Source organism: Triplophysa rosa, linkage group LG13 (assembly GCF_024868665.1).
Source record: "Triplophysa rosa linkage group LG13, Trosa_1v2, whole genome shotgun sequence".
In the NCBI taxonomy this organism is placed as follows: Eukaryota; Metazoa; Chordata; class Actinopteri; order Cypriniformes; family Nemacheilidae; genus Triplophysa; species Triplophysa rosa.
In genome coordinates, this window is record NC_079902.1 from 20,812,107 (window position 1) to 20,832,058 (window position 19,952).

The following is a 19,952-nucleotide window of genomic DNA, read 5'->3' on the forward strand; positions in this document are numbered from 1 at the left end:
TAGAGCCGCAGGATGTCCTATCGCATCTTCGTATTGAATTAACATGTAAATCACGCGCGCGTAACGCTTTATTCGCGTCTGGTGGGAACGCAGCATAACACCGTGTCTACACCGGATGACGAGAAAATAGAACGCATTAGAACCCAAAGATTTTGTCCACACCGGACGTGGCGCGATGCGGCGCCACAATCAGAACAAGCCGTGTGCCGCGTCGCATCGCGCCGCGTCCGGAATCGGATTAGACACGGTGTTAAGCGGCGGGTTACTCGCTCATCCTAGCGGGACACAAAGAGCGTTGAATGAAGTGGATAATAATCTATATCTATCAACCCAAAACTGCAAATGCGTCATATTGTTTGCCAGCAATGATAAATGCCCGCCATATGCGCGCGCCCGCGCGAGCTGTTCGTCAGACACAGCAACATAAGCGCGACCTGTTAGACACAGACGTGCTTGCAGAAATATACATTTGAAGAACAGAAGGAAGAAAACTTGTTGATGGGCGTGTGGTTCAATGTTTACTGTGTGTTTACAAGTAAGAGCTTTTCACACACACACATGTGACAGAACAAGATAAAACATGAGTTTAGTCTAACATCAGTTTGTATTTCATATAAGAGGGCACTGCAAATGTTCTAGAGATCATCTTAGGAAATGCTCTGAGTTTAATTAAGTGCGTTGTAAACGCAAAGCTCTGCAGGTTCACTTTAGTTTGACATGGTCTGTTATTCTAAATAAGTTGTGTATGCGTTGACATCGGGACTACATGAAATGAACAGAAATGCTTGTCTCTTCTGTGTTTGTCTATATTCTTTAGTCTCTGTGTGTATATTGCAAAGATATCTGCTTATGATAATAATAATAATTAAAAATATTGATGAAATTATCTTAAAATATTGGAATTAATAATAATTTTATGAATAGTATATAATCAGATACAAAGTAACTAACTAGATACTTGAGTAGTTTTTTCATTGCATACTTTTTACTCTTACTCGAGTAATTTTTAAAATAGTGACTTTTACTTTTACTTGAGTAACAATTTCTCTACTTCTTGAGTAAAGATTTTGGCTACTCTACCCACCTCTGACTAGAGCTCGAGTCGTGTGATTTTTGATTTCTTTATAAAGCCACAGAGAAGCCTTTTTGTGTCCAAAGCCATTTACTTTCATTAGAACTGGAAGAACAGATGGTATTTCGGGAACAAGATGAACAGAGCTATTTTTTGAAGACATTATAAGGTTTTATTTTATCTCTAAATGTCACCTATCAAATAACCTACTGTATGTGTGTGTGTGATAATCACATTGGTTTGCTGTCTAAAATGGATGGGAATTGAGTTTGAGATTAGAACGCTGGTCCCAATTATGAAGCAAGCTACCAGAGATATACTGTAGTAGAGTTTGTGTGTTGGAGAGAAGCAGGAAAAATGGTCAACGGAGTGTGGTAAACAGTTGTTTATATATATTCAGCAATATGTAAACATGCTTTTCTTTCTAGATTACTTGGAACTTCATTAAAATGATATAGTATTGTCCGATGTTTAATTTTGTAAAATCGACTTCACTCTTTATTCAAATCAATTCCTAAAAATTTAGAAACAAAACTTTTCAGTGTTGTGCAGTTGTAAAATGAAGCTCAGCTTTGAGAAAAATTTAAGGACACTTGGCAAAAAAACGAGAGAAATCAAAAACATCAGAGGATATACAAAATGTTAATAAATGATAAAACCGCTGTCGATGTTTGCTTTATTTCATGAGCTTTTTAATTTCTATGCATTTTTCTTTGGTAATTCGAAAACATATTCTCTGAAATGCTGTTTTCCTTTTTGCCAAATGCTTAAGTGCCTTAAAAGTTTGTTGTTTTGTCCATTTTGTACCATACATATAGCCTACACTTATAGGTTAACATATAGGTTTATTCTTTTTTCTGGAAATCACTTTTTGCCACTGTTATATGTACAAATTTATATCAACTTACAAATTGTTCAGGTATTTTTCACATCTGTGGTTGTGGAAAACAAACTTTGTGAAGAAAGCCCCCTGATGTTTTTGGCAGCCCTTTAATACTTTTTATGGTATAACCAGTTTAATCTTTTTGAAAAGAGGATCCAATTCTTCTTTGAATGAGACAGATTAATTTGTTCAGAGCCCTTTCATGTTTATTGAATTTATTGAATTTTCAAATGTGTCGGAAAATGTAGAACAGCCTTTAAAGAATGTGAAACAAGAAAGGAAAAATGCACATGTGATACATGACAGTTTTGGATCCACATATTGGATGTTTACAGACCCACACACAAATCTTATTAAAATGTTGTTCCTTCTTTTCAACCTAATACATGGTGAGAGATTTTCAGAAAGCAGAAACACACAACCATAAAAAACTGATATGAAATCACTTTATTATCCGTGTGTGGTGATTCCATTTGGCAGGAATGTATACAGTCTAAAATCTGTCAATAACGGCATGCAGTGAGGCCAACAGGTGAAGCGCTCGGTAAACACAGAGGACACACAGAAATACCAGTTACAACCTCACGTACAGTGCACATATGCATGCATACAATTCATCAACGAAGAGAGAGGGGGGCGAGAGAATTTACAGTGACTTAAAAAAATACACCAAATAAGAAACATTTTTTTCTCAAAATACAACCACCAGGAGACAGGAACAGATTACAGACAGAAAATCACAACCAGATATCTTTGCAACACAGAGGAAACCGCGTAGGACGATGCAATAGAACAACAGACACTTACATTCAGATAACAACAATGGAATAGTATTATAACATTACTGTGTTAGGCAGTATCATCATTAGCGTCTGAGAGAGAAAGTGACATTGAGTGAATGTGGAATGAAATCGAGTTAAAGAAATAGTTAGAGCTGTTCTGTATCAGAAAGTGATGGTGTTGTAATTTGTTTTCTGTTACAGAGTATTGTTTGTAAACAAAATGTATTTTAGTAGTTGATAAAATCTTTTTTTTTGTGAAAAATTTGTTGTTTTAGGGATCTCATTTAGATCAATGACAAAACCTTCAATGATGTCAAAATAGGAGCAGAATATCTAAAAAATAATTTTAAAAAAACATTTTAAAGGCATTCTCACAATACAAACACTCTTTGGTTTAATAAAAACATAAGCGATGATTGGATGGGTAATATCATGGACTTCGGGCAGTTTTTAATTGATAGTGCAGCCAATGAAAATTCACCACATCACATAGTCGACACTATGAGATAGAGGAAACCGAGGGCAGTCGATTATCGCATATAAAAATCATTAAACTACATATTTTGTGCTCAAAAAATGGCGTCTATCTGTTGTAAAGTACACGTTGAGTCTTTTGTAAAACTCTTCTTTGTAAAAACTCTTGTATGTGATTTTTTATCCAAAAGTGGTACAAGTCACGTTGTTGCCATATGAACACAGAAATAGTAACTACATTGGCAGTAAGTTCTGAAACACATTCCAGGATGATTGATAGCTAATTCAATTTCTCATAAATTTCTTAGCAACTGGCTAGTTTGTTCAGCTGTAGAAGGACACACTTTGTATCTGCAAGCACATTTATATCACAAACATGAATAAATATCGAATGTCTTGTTGCTTGTGGTATGTGGCTGGCAGGACAGATAGCTATGACATCACTTTGACTGTGTGCTATAAACTAAACTGAAAGTTGTATCTCGGAACACAGCTTATTTAATGCTTTCTAGAGACTCTGAATACATTTTTCATTCATATTCATATATATGCGGTATAAGCCACATGATTCTTCAGCATGGCATGGACAAGATGGAATGTCTGGAATATCTGGTATGTTCAAAGCAATACAATGGCAGCATTATACAAATTCCTATTTCCAATTCCAATTCCTATTTTTCCGCATCGTAAAATTTGCCTGTGACGTTTACACACCTTGATGATCAGACTTATGACCTGTGAGTGTTGTAATAATTTACAGTAGCAGGACATAAAAGTTGGACGCAGTTCAATTACAACCATCCTTATCAAAGCACGCAAACATTTTTCGCAAACAATTTTTTTTCTTAGTCAAAAAGGAAACAATGGTGATACGATCTGATTCTTTCTAATTTGATTTTCTCATGAATGAGGATTTCATACAATTTGTTTTCCATCTTATCGATGCTAGAATCAAGAAACAGCTTCATACATAAACTAGAGATAAGCAAGCATACTAGAGCTATGAAATGTTATTTAATAGTTATCAATTGGAACATTTTTTATATTTAACTCATTAACACATACATTAGCAAAACTAAATAACAGGCCTGTGTGTATTTTTAGGTTCTGCATTTTATGTGGATGGCGCTCATAATTTCGCAACATACGCAACAGCATTCTGTACTGGTTTCACCTGTGCTAAAAACACATCTGATAAACATTATCACACACCTTAACGTGTTAACTTTGACAGTTCTTGTAAACAAATTAATATGTAGCGAAGCAGCATCACATTCTAAAAAATAATTTCAAGTGACCAGCAGTAAGAAATCCTGCAACATTCTTCTCTTCTTTTACTAAGCTCAGTAGCATTTTCTTGGACTGAAACTAAGACAACACCGCGTTTGCACACAAACATTCTCTAGCAAATAAGATGAACATATAGTCATGAAGATTGTCTGTTATTGCTGATCTGGGTTCAGTTGCCCATCTTCAACTGACACAGGACATCTTCATTCAGAAACGAATATTGCACCATTGTCACTGTCTGTTTACGTAACATGTGCTCACAACCTCATTGTGAGAGCTAACGTAAATAAATGTAGACACAAAATAACTAGATTTACTGTACAGCAGTGAAGATGAAATTTATATATAGCCCTATTGATCCAATTGTGGTTGTACGTGATCAATGTCACCCCTAACATTCTGCATTACCGTAAACGCAAGTCAATTCATAGTAACATCGTGCTCTACGGTTTACATCTTGCTTCGGCCCAGTTAGCTAATGTATCCGATTCCATATTAATCGATCAAATCCGGAGTCTGTTAAAGTCTGGTATGTACAGTATGTGCGTAACAACATAATGAGGGACGTAGAGTTTGTATTTTAGGAAGAACTACAGAGACGCGTATAGACCAATATGCTGTTTAACTTGTCTGTCGGACAACAAAATCCAAACCCAGAGTTATTGCCTCGATTTTCAGTGTGTTTCACCTGAAACGTCCAATGAAATGGGATACAGTGAGCGTACTGATAAACAAAATACTGTATTGTTAGCATGCTTAGAGAAAAAAGCAAAGCAATGTGTGATAATGTTACGTTCTCTTTCGTAGTACAGTTTTGAGTCAAATTAATCTTGTTACAACTCACGATGGCTGAAAGCTTGTAGGCCAGTTTGATGAATGAACGTCACATGAAACGTCGCAAAGACTGTTTTATAGGTATACCACGTGGATTTATCAATAAAACTCTATAACAGAGCAACAATCAAAATATGATATGATCTGGAGAGATCTCTCCAGGATAAAATTATGGCTTTTACTCTTTGTCATTGTTTATTTCTATTTCTTTATTTATCTATATATATGTGCATATCGATATATATCGATATATATCTATCTATCTGTATTCACATACAGCTTTTTAGTTTGCTATTTACAAACAAAATCAATGAAGCATGGAGGATATTTGCTCCAAGGTCTGGACTCATGGGGCGTTAAACTTGTCTTTAAACAGAGAACCAATGTGCAGTAGACATGCATATGCAACATTTCTAGTGCACACGTTTTTCTTCATTTTTTCAACCCCTCAGTTAAAGACGATGTTACGGCACACGAGTCGAGTCCAGAGATCTTAGAACAAATGCGAGAAAGGGGAAGAGAAGGTGGATTTCATGACATGGTTTCGGTAAAGCGACGACTCGTTGTGACAAATGTTACTTTTTATTAAACATATCTTGAAGTGGTCCCGGCAGGAACTTCATGACTGTATCCACGATGCTTTCCTCCTCCTCTTCCTCATCTCCACAGCCGGCTGGGATTGCTTTCTTGGGACGGGTCAAACTGCCTTCGGACGCCTGCTCCATGGCTGCCTGGGCCTCTGCCTCTTTCTCCTCCTTCTTCTTGATGCCATACTGAAAAGTAAAACAACATAATGTCAGGCTTTTTTTGTAGAATGTGACCTTTTGTTATTTGTCAATTAAAAGTCTGAGTGCTAAGAAAAGTAAAAGCATCCCTCTGCTTGATAAGTTAATGCACATCGCAACAGTGCAACCTGACTACTGTATATTTCTTTTACTAATAGGCTTGTTGTCAAATTGAATACTACGTCCACCCTGACAATGGTCCGTATCCTCTTGATTAGAGTACAGATGGATGAGCATGGGAGAGTTTCGACTACCCTCGATTCTAGATTGCCTCGTAACCTGGATGTTCATTTGGGGATCGTTCAAATTGGACGGCGTTCACTATGTCCCTTTGGTTAAAGTTTGGCAGCCTGCCACTTGGCAAGTCTGTATAATTATTTGATTCTGACAGTAAGCTTAATGATTCGCAGATCACAGACACTTTCTCATTTGCAAATAAATGTGCTAATTTAAAATATCGTTCCGAATATTGGCAGAGAAATCCACTTCATTAGAGAAGTGCTTAGATGACAAATGGTCCATTTGTTCTGTTTCACCCCCAAAGGGTCTGACGCTAAAATGACAGCTTGTTAAATCTACTTCTCTACCCCTTTGGACACATACAGCACTGCAATTTTTCTTAAAGATTCACCTACAAAATTAAGCAAAAGAGTCCTTGCACGACACAGTATTAATCTTGTTGTTTTACATGCTTTATAGTGTTTAAACTTATACTGTAGTAAATAGAATTTACAAACAATGAATGATAGCACTGTTTATTTCTGCATGTGCTTTTTTTGTCACTGTTGCTTAATTTAAATGTACATTTATGCATATGGCAGATGCTTTTATAAAGCAACTTACATTGCATCATACTATGCATTTGTATACAGTACTATATACTAATATATATATACAGTATATGTTTGTGTGTGTGTGTATATACTACTTGCATTATACTATACATTTGCTATGATGAACAAAATGACAGACAAAATGTTACGCAATGAATTTAAAATGGACCAAATGGAAAAAACACCAAATTGCTCACATATTCGGCTCACATATTTTCTTGCTTTTCTGAAACCATCCACTGGGACTGTCATTTTGTCACTTATGTACTTGTGGCCTCTTATTAACGCAGCTTAGTCTGAGAAATACTTGAAGAGAGTGCTTGGCAAGCCCTGAAGTTCAGCTGGCGAACCATAGAACTTTTCTCAGTATTTCAGTCACGTTTTAACTGAATGTGGAGATTCGTCCTTAATCCTTGTGGAAAATTAGACTCGTGGGGAGAAGGCTTATGGGAAGAGAGACATGCTTTCTTTGGCCTCCTATCCTCTCAACATGGCTTTGCATAAATGTATCTGTTTTAGTCAAACCGAGTAAGCTCGCAGTAGATCAGCCACCATTTTGTGAAGCCATGCAGACAATCTGTGAGTCTCAGAGGCCCAGAGTAAATTATCGTGATGAACTTATGAATGCCAGGCCTGCAAAGAAGAATTATTTTAGTGCAGACTTGAATGTCATTTAATGTCATATTTAAACGATTTCATTTTGGGTTTCGAAGTTTGATTCAAGAGCAACATTTTAGGATGCCTAAGAAGTTGTTTTCCGTTTATGGGTGGACTATCCACTGTACTCAATGACATTCTAAGTTGTTTATATAATATGATATTAAACTAAACATCCTAAAACTATGATAAAATGTGACACAAACTAAAGGGTTAAATTATTCCATATACTTTTATATATTATTTAGCAGAAAAGCAGCCATGTGTCTGTATCAGCAAAAGACAGACTGTTTCTCCACAGTCTCTTTAATAGAATGCTTGCCAGAGTTGGACTGCTATTTTTCCAGTTCCTCTGGTTCACAGCATGCCCCTTAGGGCCCATCCATCCCACTGCACAAAATACCACTCAACTGAAACTTCCCACAAAGTAACATGCAGTCTACCACAAAAAAAGTCCAACGCATTAAGAAAAAAACCCTACAATACCTCTCACGTTTTGTATTAATGTGATTGTTGTTGACCTTAAATCCCCTATGCCAGTACATCATGTTTTAATAATGTACCTAAATTCATTAGCAAAATTATTTATATTTGCAGATATTTGTATGTAGTACATACACCAACAGTATGCATGCGTAAAATCCAAATAGTCTGACTAATAAAATTCATTTGCATACATTTGTATGACTCATTGACGCTCAACAAGTATGAAATGCCAAAGTCATTGTATAACAATAATTTCTGCATCACTTATTTTGTGTTTTTGTTCGCTGTGAGCATAATTTTAAAATCACACAGATCATTATAAAAACATTATAATGTCAATTTAGGTAAATGTGTTACTTGTGTTAAATTAAAGAATGATAATGATATGTTTTTGTTTATGTTTCAAGGGTTCAACATTAAGATGTCTATACTATGACATTGTACACACCTGCGTCAATCTAAATGTATGAAAATATGTGCCCTAGGGTCATTTGCACATCCTAACTGTCATTATTGTAAATGACTATTTCATGGTATTAAATGAAATTTACCTTGTCCCTGATGCCCTGTCGAACCGATTCTCTTTCTGCTTCCATTTTTGAATACTTCGCCTTCCTCTCTTCTTCTTGTTGCCTGAGGGCTTCCTGTCTTTCTTCCTCCTTCCTATCGGCATCAGGGTCCTTTTCCTCCTCGCCCCCCAGCATTTTGCCCATGTCTTTGGTCGCCCCTTTGAGAGAGAGAGAGAGAGAGAGAGAGAGAGAGAGAGAGAGAAAGAAAGAAAAGGAACAGAAAATCACTCAACAGAATCCGTGAACTGCAAGAAAGGCTCCATTTTGAGGATGACCTCTAGCACAAGGTCGATCGGTCTGTCATCCAGTTTCTTTTATAAATGCCCTCAATGGCGACTGCTCTCTTTGTGAGTCGGATGTAAGTAGGACAGGCACCACGATGAGGACAATGGGTCAGAACATTACCACAAAGGGGCTCCATTAGGGCCATGAGAATTGAGGGATTTTGACACCAGATAATAAGTTCTGATTGTATCTGCGTCTGTTCATCAATCATACAGTCGATTGTTAACAATCCACATTGCGAATATGTGAGATTTTCTATCTCTCCACTGTTAATCAAACCGTATTTATGCAACATGTTGTGATGTTTGGTTGAGGCAGGATTACGTTTGTTAATGAGGGGATAATTATTCTTTGGAATAGAAAAGTACCCAGAATAACACTTTAGGAGCAGCCAACTACTGATATTTCTTAAAGATAATACAAACTGAACAGTAGCCGATATAGAGAATGTTTAGGGAGAACAGACAAGCATTTACTGCACCAGTCTGTAAAATACAGAGGTTTTTTTCAGGTGGAGTCTAAGTGATGTCAATCATGAGTCTCGTTAAATCCAACCTATTTTTTAGCAATATTTCTCACATTTTTAAAATAAACAATATCGAAGTAACTTAAATAAATAATGTTGTCAGAAAAGCAGTCGACACAATGCTATATTTTTGGCGACCTTGTTCAAATGATACGCAGAAATGACTCGGACTAAGTGATATCTCCATACGTCCCATGCAGTCCACATATATGTCCTAAAATGTTCATTATGAATGCATTTAAAAATCATAGCGACTTGCATTATTCATGATTTCTCTCATTTCGAGTACAAGTGAAGTGTGAATTATTCAGCTGTTTACGATTTGAAATCAAGTCATTTGTTTTGAATCCGAGTCTCAGAGTCGAGTTTCCGATAAAGAATCAACGAACAATTCGTTTTATATGTGCATTAATATTGCAGGTTTTAAAGTCACCATGAAACGGAAGGTGCGATTGACTTCTTTTTCATATCGTGATGTGTATCCGAGTGAAACGGCTTCTGAAATTAGAAAAAAAATGTAGGGCGGGGCTTTATTTTGCCCTTCCCTTTTTGATTGGTTTGTAGTAAGTTGGACCTGGAGGGGAGAGCTAAAAATGCCTGGCCATTGGACAGTCAGTCAGTATAGTCCTACCTCTTTTTTGTTGCTGACGTCATGTGGTGAAGAGTTGTTGTTGAGAGGGGGAGAGGAGCTTAATGTTTTTGATTAAAGATTACAAGTGCAAATTAATTAATTATCATTTACAATAATCACTGCAACACTGTGTAAAACACTTCGAATTTTCATGTTTGATTGCATGGTGACTTTAAATCCGAATGTGTGATCCTTTGCGTCGGTTCGTTTGAATCAATCGAACTTCTATGCAAATCTGTCCGAATGGTTCGTTCGCTAATCAGATTGAGCGGTTCGTTAGTGAACCACAATTCATGTGGACTGTGCATTGAGAAAACCAATTCGCGGAAATGACTCGGACATGGAGCTGTAGGAGCAACTACTCACACTTATTTTCAAACGCATTATACTCACTTGCGGTTTTACGTGTCGTGTTCATCTTGTAGATCAAAATGTTTTTTGTAGCTGTAGTTCAGAATGCGAATTGCCCTACTTTATTGTCATGCGCCGATCAGTCTGCGCGACCCTGCATGACGTCGAAAGCACTAGATTTTGAGTTCAAGTTTAAGCCCAGCTACGCGTCTTTTGTTTGAAACTTGAGTTTATCTGTGGAGTTACATAGTCTCATGTAGGAGTTATCAAGATGAGTGAGTTGACATGCCTTAAGAGGACTGTAAAGGTACATTAGTTTCTTGTTATACAGTAAATGACAAAATAATTCATTAAATTAGGTGAGTGCTTGATACTTTATGCTAATGTGCTACAAAACGTTCCTGTTTGCGTTGTGTTTTGTTTATGTTTATGTTGTGATGCCTACAAAGCAAGCTTTTCCCAAAACTCTGTGGCACTTTTCATTTAGTGTTTTTGAAAAAAATCTTACAAAAATATACCATGGTTTTACTACAGTTAAAAACAAAAAAACATGGTTACTGTAGTAAAACAACGGTTATCACAAAATAACCATGATTTGAAAACCATGTTTTTGTAAAAAACATAGTAAACGATGGTAACTGTAGTAAAATCATGGTTTTGCCCCAAGTAATCAATGCACCAAAAAAGCATGGTTACTACGCTTGTACCACAAAAAAAAAAAACATGGTTAATTTTCGTAAGGGAACATCTGCTGAAAAAAAACATAAATAGAAAGCAGATGGCCAAATGTTCTTTAAAGACACTGTTTTCCCCCTTTAAAAATGAAGTATGAGATTTTTGGATGCTCCGTTTTTCTTAATAGTGCATAAAATGTATTAACGTCTGTATCAGTTTAATACCTTAGCTACTTTTCATTTGAAGTTATTGACATATTCAAAAGTCTACAGTACTTGCTGTCCTCCCATAACCTTTGTGTCTGTGTTGGGTTTACTTGGCAGAACCGAAGTTATCCAAGTTCATGCAATATGTATTCATGTCACGTAGGTTTGTGCTGGGAGACAGAACAGCATGTAAATGCATGAAGGGTTCTGCTTTCAGTCCAAGAGTTTTGTTACTCTCGGATCAGCAGTTGAGAGCGGCACAATGCCATCGGCCACCAGCCCGTGAGGTCTGCGTTCAGCCTGCGTGACACATGGTCTCACATTTCCCGCTGTCTAGAAATTGATTTTAATGAGGGCTGGGCCTCTCTGACAGCAGAGATGTGTATTGACATTTCAGATTTAAAGATTTATTACTTATTTATGAGCCTGTGATGTTTTTTTCTCATCATATCTGCGTTGTTGAGCAGGTTTTGTGCTCTGGAGAGAGGTTGTGAAAATATGGCCATCTGCTGCCTATATAAAAAATTTGTGGTTGGTACTTGCAGTTGGCTGTATGTGTGTAAAAAGTGATCATTTATATCCCACTTGTAACAGTTTAGACAATGAATATGCGACTAAGAGTCAGTATTGTTATGGTGTAAACAGCTTGCCCACATGGACTGTAGGCCTATAAAAATATAGATTCCTTTGAATTCTAGAAGGTTAATTTAAGGATTACAAGGGATTGTCTTGAAGGCATTTGAACTGAAAACTACCCACTAAGGCATCCAGGGACAGATTTAGCTGACATAACTGAAATCTTGCTGAAACGGAGAGATTTCGTAGAGAGCTGTCGTTCTGAATTACCACTCTTTTGGAGTGTTGAGAATATCTCCGCACTGAATAGCTTTAGCAAACTCAAGATTTGAAATGAGAGTAGCTGGAGTGTATTCTCCAAGAATATTTTCTTTGGCTAGAGGAACATCTCAAAGATACAAATAGCGCTGCACCGGAAAATGTATTTCGCTCTTTTGAAACGTTTCGCATGGTGTATGTATTTACATCAGGAATGAATAGTTATGGATGATATTTGAGGTTTGTGTGAACACAAAATGAGCTTATTTGAAAGTGAACATATGAAATGTATGAAATATTCTGACCAAATGATTTTTTTTGAGGCATTTCTAAATCACAAGTGGTTGGCGGTCAGGGGTTATAAAAAAATAAAAGAGCTTGGTGACATCATCAGAAAAGAAGAAAGAAGTTTTTCCAGTTTTTCTTTTTTTTATTTCTTGTTGACTTGGGTATAGTCGAATATGAAATAGGAAATTAGGGTTTTGTAAAGCATGTCAGTCCACGATTCCGGCCTAAACAAAATATATATATATACAGTATACTATTGAACGGGAAACTTTCAAACATGAATAACTGCATCAACTCATGCAGTGCCAATTAATTTTAAGCAATTTTTCAGCTTTCTTTAAAAGCAAAGTTTTTGAAGATCACATGCGAAAGCTGTCGCTCTGCTCTGCCGTTTGAACTGTAGTGTTTTTCTTGTCTGTTTTTTAATTAGAGCTGTTTTCTCTTGCATGGCACTGGCTCTGGTTTCAGTTCCTCATGCACTGTTAATCTGTGCTCCTGAGGCTAATTAGCTCATCTGATTGTGACAAAGTCGGTGTGCCGCCGTGTGAGACAGCGGCGCTCATAAAACTCTGTGCTGTGTAGCGATAGCTGATGTAGATCTCTTCATAGTCTTACATAGCTAGCGCAATACATAAAAAGATAGATTTATTTTTTTGTGTCTTTATGTATCTTTTCTATGATTCTTGTATTGCTAGCACCATGTTTTATCAGTTGAGCTACAAAAATGCTACTTCAGTAACTTATATTTTAAACACAACATGGCCAAATATAAAATTTTGGCTCCACAACCACAAAATCTCTATCCAATTAAACTGTTCAGTTGTTTTTGTGGCGCCTTTCACAATGTGCAAAAATGTACATAAAAAATAAAAAATGATATCAGTAAGGGACAACAAGAGCCGGCTGATTGACATACAGATTTACGTAAATCTAAGAGCTGGATTATCGGAAGTGATAGAAAAAATAATTTAAATTGAAAATTAAAATTACAATTCTTATTTTTTCATGAAATATTGCAGCGTTTATACTAGTAAATAGCTTATCAATGTGTCAGAATACGAAAGTAAAAACGATCGCAACTTCCAATTCAAGGGGACTTTAAATAATATCTCAGCAGGTTTTGTAAGTACTATAAAGAAAGCAGACAGGAAAAAATGGCTAAATCCTCAAATTGAAATGTTAATTTTTTTCAAAAATTAGGAAACAGATTAGATATCAGATTAGAAAACTTTTCAGTAGACGGTCTGTGGACTTCAGAGTTAACCACACTAAAGTTATAAAGGGGGTCATTGTGTCATAGCAGCCGACACAACTCTGAAGTGCTGCTTTATTTAATGGCTCTGTCACATGTGGGCTGAAATGTGACTTATGTTGCATGAAGAAAAGAGTGTGCTGAAGTATATTGTAGCGGAAAATTATGAAGAAGCATACTTGACCGGTGGCAAATACTCATAGCTTTGTGTAGCTGACAGTGTGTTTTTGTGTCTGTCTGCTCTGTGAGACGAAACGTGGGCAGATGAGAACAAAATGTGCCACTTTTTACCCGACTGTGTTTAAAAGTGTTTGACATAGAAAACAACTGTCAATGCCCATAAGGCTGGGCGGTGTGACGGTACAGCATATAGTGAGACTGGGTATTTCTCACTTAATGCTGTTGTTGTATTAAATAGCTATGATGTCACTTTTGGCCAAAGTGGATTACTGTAACCGTCCATGCAAGGTTTGTTTTATCATTTTGTATGTTTTCTTGAACTTGAATATTAGCGTCATTATTTACCTACTACTTTAACTTACATTTAAAACAAGCAAGTCCAGCTTTTTGTGCATTTTGGCTTTTATAGTAAAAATAGTTCAACTTAAGTTCTTGAGAGTGTGTCTGAGTGTTTGGATGTCATATACACTGAAGGACTGTGAGAAGGGTGACCGAGTCCCCTGTGGAGCCCAAGCATGTGGAGAGAGCTCAAGGACTCAGCGTTCCTTTTTTGCTCCATCTGTCTTTATCTTGCACCTGCCAGCCCCCCCCCCCTCCCCTAACCCCGCAGAGACATTAACCTCCACCAACAGAAGACATGAGACAACATTCCCCGTGAGACATCCACAAACACCATCACTCACATAATGCTACTCTGCATAACGAATATGGAACCCTTCCACTGTCCACATGTTTACAGTAAGCACGCCTTTCACCCATCACAATGTAATTATGATTTATTTCATGAGACTTAATATCGTGCCATCGTAATTTTCTGTTTAGCTGGGTAAGGAGAAGATATTTAGATGTTGAGGAAATACCCAGATTACCTTTAAAATATTAATTCAGTTAATACATTGATACAATTTTGTCTGATTTGCTAACTTAAATGTATTTTTAATAGTATTTTTTCTAATTATTTGGATCTATTTAATCCATATTACTTTTGGGCTAGGATGACTATTTAGGGCAGTGGTTCTCAAACTGGGGGCCGTGGCCCCCTGGGGGGCCCCAAGATGGATCCTGGGTGCCACAGATTTTGTGGCATTTTATGAAATATAGAAATTTATCATAGATTTTATGCAATCAAACATCAGAAAAATGACACCCCCAACCAAAAGAATTGAGGTTCCAGCATTGTATAACTGAATGTTTTTGGTTTAATTAAAATTCTAAGTTTAAGATTATACGTCTTTATATGGGGGGCCGCAAAGCGATGCACTTAACACAAAGGGGGCCTTACAACGAAAAAGTTTGGGAACCACTGATTTAGGGTGCATGTGGGATTTGCTTGTTGTTTTCTGTGTGTTATGTAACAAAATCTTTGAAATAAGAAATCTATATAGCTAACAATCATTATATTTGTTAAGGCTTTGATCGTTCAGATTTGTATTCACTCTTGTTTTGTAGCACACTGGGTCATTTTTTTTTTACTGTGTATGCAGTATTGATGAAGCACAGGTGCAACGAACAAAGCCCTCATCAATATGATATATAAGTGCCTTTCAGTCAAGGTCAAAAGAACAAAGTGCGCAAAAGCCTGGAGCCAAAATGGAAGTATTTGGCTAGCATACTGTGTTCTAATGAGAAGAGGTTGGGGGTTTATAGGAAGTGAGGTGTATCTCCTAAATCTCCCGAGAGCAGATAGTCGAAGAACTCCTGACACCCATCACGAAAGGCTTTTATCACCCATTCTCCGCCACTATCTTCCCGAAACAGAGCGCGAAGAGCCAGCAAATGGGACTGATGGTGTGGGTCTGGGCTGATCCATCACTGGTCTAGGACATTTTACCGGAAAGACCACCATCTATTTTGGTTTTAACAGCTCACAGCACATCTTGACTTGTCTGATTCACAACTGAAGACCATCTCTCGAGATTCACACACAAAATGTATTGTTTTTATTGTGTATCTTGACTCCACATCTCTAGTCTGAAGTGATGCAGTATTGGGTTGCTCGGCATGCTGATCTTGGTGGGCTGCCAGAAATCGTGCAAGTCCACAGTCGTCTCTCACAGCTTATTACTTTCATCTTGCTGGGTACAGAGTTGTGGCAGAAGAGCAAGACTGCGTCGTCCCGCAATTCTGAGAAAACAGACAGAACCCACTCCACACAATCTGAACCTGGGGGAAAGGATTTTTTTAGCTAAATTCAAAGTGCTGTCACGGTCTCCCACTTACTGCCTTTCAGGTTGTAGATGATTGTGCCATGAAAAAGGCTTGTGGTGGAAATGAAAATGAGAGAAGTGTGAGAGAATGGCTTTTCGGTAACGGCGTCCTCTGGATATTTAATCTTTAGATGAAGCGTTTAGAGATAGTAGTTTGTCTCTGTAATGAAGGTCTGATCATTGGAGCTCGTTTTCTTCTTACTTTGAAGATTCTTTTGAGGGCTAAGCTTGTGTAATAAAATCAAGTGTAGTAACCTTGCATACCAATTACCAAGCAGCTCAAAGACACTTCCATTCCGGTATCCTGCGCCCGGGAATATCCCAAAGCTGGCGTATGGTTATTTTAGAGTCAAAAGGGTAAAAATAGTCCGCTTTTTTGCTGCTCTGTTCAAATAGATGATGAGAAATAGGCTCCCAGAAACGAGTGCCGAGCGAGATGAAGGAAAAGAAAAATTAAGTCTCCAGGTCTGGAAAGTCACAATGAAAGACTTTATGAATTTGTATTTTGTGTACGTTTCACTCATGAGGAGTTGTAAAACTAGAGCTCGCACCTGGATGTTTAGAAGCACATTCGTCACCTAACAGCAGTCACGTTGCTTCGAACTTCCAGACTTTAAAAGAAAGATTTTCATTAAAAAAATAATAAAGTTATAAGACGTCGCCCACATTCGTGTTTACAAAAGAAAACAATGAAAATACCTCTAATGTCGATATGTTGCCTTGGATACACCAAATGCACGTAGAGCTGTTTAATTAAGCCGTTCCTTTTATGTTGCCGTCACTTGTGACCTTGAGCATTTTCGTATATTTTTTAATCGCATGCAAGCTTTGCTTCTGTATTAACATGTGAACTGCAGGCAGACAGAATATCACTTCACCGGTTTAACTCAAGAAATGGATATATTTGAAGCTGCAATGTTAAACTTTTTTGATTAAAAATAAACAACATTTATTGATTTTATGAAACCTTATTGACACTATCGTCTTTAAATGTAAATGCTTATTTGTAAACCAATAAAGGAACAGTTCACCCAAAAATAAAAAATCTGTCTTCATTTACTCACTCTTAAATTGTCCCAAATCTGTACAAATTTCTTTGATGAACACAAAGAAAGATATTTGGAAGAATGCTTGTAACCAAACAGTTCTTGGCAACCATTGACTACCAAAGTAGGAAAAATGCTTAATAAATGTCTTTGTTCTGTTGAACACAAAAGAAGATATTTAGAAGAATGTAGAAAAGCAAAACAGTTCTGGGCACTATTGACAAACATTGTAATGTTTTCTACTATGGTAGTCAATGGGGCCACAGAACTGTTTGCTTACAAACATTGAGGGTGATTTTTTGGGTGAACTATTCCTTTAATATCACTGAACATGTGAATCTAACAAGTGATAAATGACAATTCCCAGTAACTGATGGTTGAGTTTTATAAGCCACAGAAATGTCAATAACAAAGTTATGCATATTTTTACTAAGCAATTAGTTTCATCTTCTGCAAACGTGAAAAAAATACTAATAAGATAGCTTACACGGTGTAATTAAAGTGTCTAACTCGCATATTCACTCTATAATTTTGAGAAGCCCATGTAAATGAACTATAATGAGATAAGCCTAATTTCATTTGCATATCAGGTGCAGCTACACACGCCACTAATTGTGGATTCGGCAGCCAATTAAAAAGGCTTCTTTGGCAGGGTCGCCGAGACTGAACCGGTTATTAACACCTATTGCAACATATTTGCACATTTGCATTCAGCTAACCGGAGTGTAGAGTCCCTAACAAATTACACGCTTAACGTTTGCATTGTTTGGTCTCTTAATTGTCCTTGTCTCACACATTTAGGACTTTTCTTTGGACCGGCTAATTAGTATTAATACTGTTAACTCTAACGCGTCTGAGTTGCTTTTTACAACTTTCCTTTTACACTTCTTATGTTTGCCATAGCTTTAATTAGCTGTCTTTTCAGAAAGCGTGAAGTAGAAGCCGGAACTATCAAAACAAGAATTTTTTGTGTTGTGCTGTGGCAGGGTGTGTAATCTTTCGGTGGGTTGTGTTGTCACCTGACACACTGTGAAAATACGTTCACACTTACAAATTAACACATACCTGTGCGTCACACTTTCTTCTTCCCCATTTGTTCCTGCACACGCTGTATATATAGAGCGCGACTGTTGCTTGTTGAGCTGCATGATATTTAAGAGTAAAATTCTTTTCAATAGGATATTTTAAACTAGATAACAGGTTTGACCGTTGCCCATTCCCTAATGACAAAACTTTATTTTGATAAAACTGTTGATGTGTTCATTTTAAAACATTAGAGAGTTATTGTCTGTTCTGTTTTGTGTTCAATACTTCTGAGTATGCTTAGATATTATAGCTCATTAGACTTTTTGGAATTTGATGTTTAAATTGCAGTGAGTATCAGTTTTGTTTCAGATGATTTTCCAAAAATGCCTTAGGATGAATATATTAAACAAGTGAGATGAAGTTGCCACGCAGTAAAATTTGTTTATTGGCAAAACTTATGGCAGTTTTTGTCATTGTATAGATCTCTTCTGAAAGTTTTTTTTATAGAAGAAAGAAAATGTCTTTTCTTAGGACCAAATCCAAGTTGGTGCAAAAAAGCAAGCAAACATTTTTTGTTTGTTTCATAGCTGTGCAGGAGAAATACATTTTTAAAGAGATCGATTAGTGATTTTCTTTCAGGCAATATCATTTCTTTAGCTTATTAAATTGAAGTGTTTAAAGTTTAAATGATACAAGTACAGTAGATTTACAGTAAGTTCACATCATTTAAGCTTTGCACTGTATCAGCAGCTTCTGTTCGCTTTTGATTGGCGTTCAGTAAAATCAGATTTTTCTCATGAGTGGAGGTCTTGCTTTAGTTTTTTCTGCTCAGTGTTCCCCCTTCAGGTTTTTTAAGTTTTATTTTTACACTGGATTGTATTCGTATGTATTCAACTGTGCTTCTAAAATATGAATATTTATAATTGGTGAAAAATGGCTATTTTAAATTCTCATACACAGGTGAGGTGACAAGAAAACGATGTGAAAAGATGTGCGTGGATTGTCATGACAACAGTGAAGTTTAAGATGGTGCTGATGTGCAAAGAAATGGGAACAATAGGCAAAAATATCATTTAAGAATTCAGCTTTTTACAGCATTATTTAATTATTAGTTTAGACGTTCTGCAACAATAACATTTTCTGTAATCACACTTAATGACTATGTTGGCTCTGGCCACAGGGAGCCTTGCACCCCATACAGTCCATGTAATTTGCAATATTTAGCACAAGCTCTGTTTGTAACATTGTGTACACAGTCGTAAGCGAGTGTTCAGACAAAATGATTGACAGCTCATTAGATCTTCAGGCCTGGTAAATGTCAGAATAGGTTGAATAAGGTCAGTCTTAAGGTCCACTGTCTTGAAGGTCAGAGAGAAAGGTCACACTCAATTATTGGCCATTAGGACAAATCACTGAAGCTCTCAAGAAGCTGATAGCAGGACTCAGGTTGTCATCATGTAAGAAAGAGAAATCGCAAATCACTTTAATATCTTAGCTGTGTGTCCTAGACAGCATTGAGATTCAATGGAGACCAAAATGAGATTTTACTCCCCAGAATAAAAGTGTATCCTTCTATATGCCACCTCTACAGTTTCAGAAGACATCTGAAGGTTTCACACTGTGCTCAGATATGTAAATATACATTTGTAAGCAAAAGTTAGAATTTCAAGTAATATCTTTTCAAATTCTTCTAAGGCCAAATTATCTGAGCTATGCTGTTCATGCGGTTTGCTTTGTTGAGTTTTTCAGAACCCTGCAATGTTTTGATACCGCCAGTGGT

General features: G+C 36.8%; 1 protein-coding gene across 2 annotated transcripts in view; it reads right to left on the reverse strand.

The window, feature by feature from the left end:
• Positions 1-2,387: 2,387 nt before the first annotated feature.
• The window catches only part of LOC130563521 (complexin-1), a 36,331-nt gene continuing 18,766 nt past the window's right edge, over positions 2,388-19,952 (reverse strand). For both annotated transcript variants that reach the window (XM_057349100.1, XM_057349101.1), the window contains exons 3-4: positions 8,648-8,823; positions 2,388-6,108 (exon numbers count right to left, since the gene is read on the reverse strand). In XM_057349100.1, coding sequence (XP_057205083.1) covers positions 5,911-6,108; positions 8,648-8,823 — 374 coding nt within the window. In that variant the 3' untranslated portion in view covers positions 2,388-5,910. The remainder of the gene's footprint in view (positions 6,109-8,647; positions 8,824-19,952) is intronic.